We start from the raw sequence: 6,056 nt of genomic DNA, 5'->3' as shown, positions 1-6,056 counted from the left end.
CACTTTCCGATGCCAGAGAAGCCCCTTTCTTTATCACTGGAGACTTTAATGATCTAACTAGCAACTCAGAAAAAGAAGGAGGAACAATCAGAGAAGAAGGATCCTTCACAGACATGCGTACCTTCCTATCCGAAGCCGATCTCTTCGACCTCCAACACTCCGGGGAACCGCTATCTTGGAGGGGACAAAGAGTTAATGATCTGGTAAAATACAGATTAGATCGAGCTATGGCAAACAGTCAATGGTTCGAGGTGTTCCCGAAGGCAAGATGTCAATATTTAGCCTATGAGGGGTCTGACCACAAACCTATCATATCATACTTTGAACCAGACAAGAAGAGAAGATGTGGGCTATTTAGATATGACCGTAGACTCAAAGATAATGAAGAAGTCAAACAATTGGTAGTGTCTACTTGGGAGCAAGCGACAAACTTGAGCATTCACGACCGCATTGCAAGAGTTAGAACAGCAATCACAGCATGGAGCAAGGCACAATATCATAACAGCAGGAAAATGATAGAAGAAAAGAAAGCTGAACTGGAAGACGCATTGTCCTGCACAAGCAATGATGTGAATCTCATCCAGCAGATAAACACTGAACTTGACGCAGCATATGCAGCTGAAGAGGAACAATGGCGTCAAAGAAGTAGGGTTATGTGGCTGAACTTGGGTGACCGGAACTCCGGTTACTTCCATGCTATATCTCGAAACCGGAGACGAGCTAATGCATTTTCTGTGATAGAAGATGCCAAAGGAAATATGGTTCATCAAGAGGATCAGATTGCCAAAGTTATTGTGAATCACTTCCAAACCATGTTCACTGCAACAGAAGGGGACAGAGAAGAGACAATAAACGAAGCAATCTCCTGCAAAATAACTGAAGAGGAAAACACAGTGCTGATAAGCATACCTTCGGCCGAAGAAGTTAAGAATGCGGTCCAATCAATACATGCTGATAAGGCACCGGGACCGGACGGTTTCTCGGCCTCCTTTTTCCATTCCAATTGGGACTCCATTGGACCGGAAATAGTCAAGGAAATTCAACAATTCTTTGAGACCGGCAAACTCCCTGCAAAGATAAATGAGACATTCGTTAGGCTGATCCCAAAAATCCAAAGTCCGCAAACAGTGAGTGATTATAGACCCATTGCATGCAACTTTTATTACAAGATCATCTCCAAGCTCCTCACAAAGCGACTTCAACCGCTTCTCCCAAAGATCATATCTGAAAACCAATCAGCCTTCGTTAAAGGAAGAGCCATCGCAGACAACGTCCTAATCACTCATGAGGTTCTCCATTACTTAAAGACGTCGAAAGCGGAACAAAGAGTTGCCATGGCAGTAAAAACGGACATGAGCAAAGCCTACGACCGATTAGAGTGGGACTTTATTGAGCTAGTACTGCAGCGATTCGGTTTCCACCCTGTATGGATAAACCTAATTATGCAATGTGTTTCATCTGTTACATACTCCTTTCTCATCAACGGTTCGCCTAGAGGAAGAGTAAAACCGAGCAGAGGTATCCGCCAAGGAGATCCTCTCTCACCATACATTTTTATAATGTGTAGTGAAGTGCTCTCGGGCCTTTGTAACAAGGCACATGAGGATGGAACCTTACCAGGGATCCAAGTAGCTCGGGGGTGTCCCCGACTCAATCATCTCCTTTTCGCCGATGACACGATGTTCTTCGTGACCGCCTCGGAAGAAAGTGGAACAGCACTCCACGGACTATTGAAACGCTACGAAAGAGCATCTGGGCAATACATCAACACAGAGAAATCGGCGGTAACCTTCTCCAAGAAAGCACCAGCGAGGCTCAAGCAGATAATCAAGAATAAACTCAACATCCAAAAGGAGGGCGGTGTGGGAAAGTACTTTGGCTTACCGGAACACTTCGGACGACGGAAAAGGGATCTTTTCAACTCTATTGTAGACAAGATTGTTCAAAAAGCAAAGGGCTGGTCTAATAGATTCTTGTCGCCGGCGGGGAAAATGGTAATGTTGAAGAGTGTACTCTCTCCAATTCCATCCCACGCGATGACATGCTTCAAGCTCCCTGTCTCCCTATGCAAGCGAATACAATCTGTATTCACTCGTTTTTGGTGGGACGATCGAGATGGAACAAAAAAGATAGATTGGGTCGCCTGGTCTAAGATGATTCAACCAAAAGACAATGGAGGTCTAGAATTCAGGGAAATACAAAGTTTCAATGATGCTTACTTGGCTAAATTGAGTTGGAGGCTTCTCCAAAACCCAACGTGTCTATTAGGCAGGATCCTACTCCCGAAATATTGCAAAGATGAAGGTCTGATAACTGTGACAGAAACAGATGCAATCTCACATGGATGGAGAGGAATCCTAATCGGGAGAGACTTGCTGACCCAGAATATGGGATGGGCTGTTGGGAATGGCACAAGCATCAATGTCTGGACCGACGCTTGGTTAAGCCACAACGCACAGGCACGGCCAATGGGACCTGCACCAGCACTGCTAATGACTACAACAGTTGCTGACCTCTTTGTGCCTGAAACAAGAGAATGGGATATTGAGAGAATACAACAAATACTTCCTCACGCTGAAAGGGCAATCAGAGCGATCAAACCAAGCCGCATGGGAGCACCAGACAAGAGAATTTGGCTCCTAACGCCAAATGGAGAGTACTCTGTTAAAACAGGTTATGCAGCAGCATTGCTTAACAAACCTATAGAACTGGATATGCAAATCCCAGAAATCAACTGGCAAAAATGCGTATGGAAACTCCAAACAACCCCCAAAATAAAGCTATTTATATGGAAGGCTTTCCATGGGGCACTACCGGTGGGAGAGCAACTACTAGTGAGGCACATCTCCACGGAAGGAAAGTGTAGAGCATGTGGTATGCCTGAATCTATAAATCATCTATTCTTTGAGTGTCGTTTTGTGCAGAAAGTGTGGGCTGCGGCTCCACTAATGCCTAACTTTGAAGCCAGAGGAAATATAGATTTGGAGAATACTTGGACTAACCTTTGCGCAAGGATCAATCTTCCCCCAACAGGAGTTACACAAAGCTGCTTAGCCCCCTGGATACTATGGCAGATATGGCTTGCTAGGAACAACGCTATCTTCAACAATATATGGCTAACTCCAGAGGAAATTGTATCCCGAGCAGTGGGATCAGCTCGAGAATGGGAAGCTTGTCAGATTAAATTGCAGAAGAAGCCTCGAGAAATCAAACACGCCGCGCCTGTACCAGACCACTATAGTATAGTGAGATCGGATGCAGCTTGGAGACCAGATTGTCTAACAGCGGGACTCGGCTGGACAATCACTGACAACGATCAAGCCCGATTCTTCTCAACAGCAACGCCCTACGTCACCTCACCCCTGATTGCAGAAGGATTGGCACTACGTGAAGCCATCTGGAGCTGCAGACAATTAGGTTATACGAATATCTGCTGTGAATCAGATTCAACACAACTCATCCAAGCAGTTAACTCTATCTCAACGGCGTCGGAAATCTATGGCATCACTGCCGACATATTATCTCTTGCTGAATTTTTCGAAACCATCCCCTTTCGCTGGATCTCCCGAGTGAGTAATAGTGAGGCTGATGGTCTAGCGAAACAGAGTTTGGCAGATGAGAGAATCTTAAATTGTATCACTTAACTTTTCGTTGAAGTTTTAATATAAGTATGTGTTTCAAAAAAAAAAAAAAAAAACCAAAAAAACCATAATTCAGATAATATGCAATATATATCATAGCTCAATTAAATTTTTCTTTATTACTTATATATCTCAAGTTTTAGTTCCGTTACTTATGTTATAGCTACATGATCAGCTGTTAGATGATATCATGTTAGAATGATGGAAAGAGTTAACTAATGCATTTGTGTGACCGGAAACATTATTAAGTCAAATAAAACACGAAACAATAGTATACTCAAATGATCGAATAACAGAAACATTTTAGCTGACTAGAGTTACATTATTCTCTAACGTAAAAAAACTTGCGATTAGACGACAGAACTTCCAAGTTTGATTTAATTTTTTTCGGGTATATATACTTTGTTTAGAGGTGTCATCTACACTCATTGTCACAAAAAAATGGATCGATAACGGCTCAAAAGAGAACGTCGGCGACAGAGAAATCAGGGTATATATTCTTGGGATGCAAGTTAACCGGTTCGGGTTTAACTTTTTTGGGAAGACCATGGGGAGCTTATTCGAGGGTTGTCTTTGCTTATTCTTTCTTCTCCGACGTGGTTGCACCTCAAGGATGGAACGAATGGCGAGACCCGAGCAAAAAAGAGTAAAAGTCCCTTATTTGTGTTCAGGTTAGATTCTTATAAATTTGGACTAATTAATTGTATTTCTAATTTAATGGTGCAGCACTGTATATTATGGTGAATACAAATGTTACGGTCCTGGAGCAGACAGGACGCAAAGGGTGAAATGGTCGAAACAATTATCGGACGACGAAGCTACGGTCTTCTTGAGCAAGGACTTTATTGGTGGCAAAGACTGGCTGCGACCTGCTCCTTCTCATTTCAAGAATGCTCCCAAATCAAACCCAACATAAGACAAAACCAACTATTAACTGATTATATTCTTTACCTTTATGTATATATTGTATAATTATTCTAAACACGTTCGATATAATTTGTTCTATTCTATAACCACGACTGATTTTATTGTGATCCTTTCTCTATTATGGCTCACTCCGACCATGGAAAGAAGTCTTCCAATAACAAGAAATGAAATCAAGGAAACAAAGAAGAAAGGGAATGAGTTCGGTTTGAAGTAGAAATGAATCATATTTACAGAAGAGGTACTTTGGAGGGAACTAACAGAGAGCAACATGAAACAAATTGAACTAATAATCAGAATCAATCAGCACGAGAGGCACCACCGCTACTCGCAGAAGATCTCCGGCCACTATATTTCTGCCAACACAGTTGAGAATACATTAGCAACTTCAACCTCAAGAAGATTCTACTAATGACTTAAAAAAAAAGGGTAATGGAAGAAAACAAAGAAAGGTTACCTGTTTACCGATGCTGAAAGGGATGTACTTGTGCTTGATCATGTGGGAGATTTGGCGTCTCATGGTGAGGAAAAAGAGAACAACCCAGTAGCAAAGCAGAATAGGCCAGAAGACAGGAACATCAAAGACGGAGAAGAAGGTCATCAGAAACGCAATGCAGAAGGCCTTAGTCATGGAGTACCTGAAAAACAGATTCAATCCCCATCCAAAAAAGAAAGGAAGCTAATAAAACAATGTTAAGTGCATAATTAAATAGAAAACCAGAATTTGAACTCGGGGAGACGGCGGATAAAAGGCTTGAACTCATCAGAGCCTCGAGTAGGGAGAGAAGCTCCACCATCAGAGGAGAGGTCGAGCTCAGGATCAACAAGAGGGGACAAGAAGCCGATGAGGAGGTTCAAGAGGTAGATGCCGAGGGCGTAGGAGATGATGTAGAAACCGTGAATAGAGAAAACCCTCAAGGAGTAGATGAGAAAGACGACAAGCGTCCCGATCCACCTGTAGGTCGAGTGAGGCGTAGTCTTGTCGAGGTAATACTTGTACATCCTCCACGCCTCGTGAGCCTTCTTTTGAACAGGTGTGGCTAAAGAACCACCACCGCCGCCGCTTCCGTCCATTTGCGATTCTTGAAAAACCTAATGGAGATTAGAATTAAAATTACATCTTTAGACAAACAATGACAAAAGTAGGTTATGAAATTGATTCTCCACCTACCAAATAGATTTTCAAGAGATGGCGTAAGTGAGATCTGGAGTTGGAAACCCAAAGGAAAATCGGAGATGCTGAGATTCAAACAACTTACGGGAGAAGAGCTTCTCTGATGAAGCTAAGCAGATCTCTGGCTAAGCAAAGAAGAATGTCTAACAAGAATTCGTTTTCTCGGTTTTTTTTAATTAATTTCCTCGTGGGTTTTTATATTTACGCAATAGCCCACCAATAAAATGTATGGCTCAGTGTAACCCCGGAAAGTTCTTTTTCTTCTTCTTTCATATTCACCTACTAGTTTGCGTTTGCCACTTCTACACCCATATTTA

General features: G+C 42.5%; 1 protein-coding gene across 2 annotated transcripts; it reads right to left on the bottom strand.

Annotated features, from left to right (window-relative positions):
* Positions 1-4,705: 4,705 nt before the first annotated feature.
* On the bottom strand, positions 4,706-5,985 carry LOC106420797 (protein RER1B). Of its 2 annotated transcripts, none has more exons than XM_013861645.3 (4): positions 5,737-5,985; positions 5,284-5,657; positions 5,023-5,203; positions 4,706-4,921 (listed from the first exon to the last, which is right to left on the bottom strand). In XM_013861645.3, exons 2-4 carry the CDS (start codon positions 5,637-5,639, stop codon positions 4,865-4,867), a joined length of 594 nt encoding a protein of 197 aa, XP_013717099.2. In that variant the 5' UTR covers positions 5,640-5,657; positions 5,737-5,985; the 3' UTR covers positions 4,706-4,864. The 2 variants fall into 2 exon arrangements, with proteins under 2 accessions (XP_013717099.2, XP_013717101.2); XM_013861647.3 differs by having other exon boundaries at positions 5,825-5,937.
* Between the last annotated feature and the right edge of the window lie 71 nt (positions 5,986-6,056).

The sequence above is a fragment of the Brassica napus genome, chromosome C4 (assembly GCF_020379485.1).
Source record: "Brassica napus cultivar Da-Ae chromosome C4, Da-Ae, whole genome shotgun sequence".
Taxonomy (NCBI): Eukaryota; Viridiplantae; Streptophyta; class Magnoliopsida; order Brassicales; family Brassicaceae; genus Brassica; species Brassica napus.
Note: the sequence above shows the minus strand (reverse complement) of the source record. Positions and strands in the feature narration are given on the sequence as shown.

Bases quoted from the DNA above. Each gene is read 5' to 3' on its own strand.
- LOC106420797 (XM_013861645.3), bottom strand. From the start codon at position 5,639: ATGGACGGAAGCGGCGGCGGTGGTGGTTCTTTAGCCACACCTGTTCAA. The intron at 5,204-5,283 runs GTTTTCTATTTA...TCTGTTTTTCAG, and splicing joins CTCCCCGAGTTCAAATTCTG to GTACTCCATGACTAAGGCCT. The intron at 4,922-5,022 runs GTAACCTTTCTT...CTGTGTTGGCAG, and splicing joins CTTTCAGCATCGGTAAACAG to AAATATAGTGGCCGGAGATC.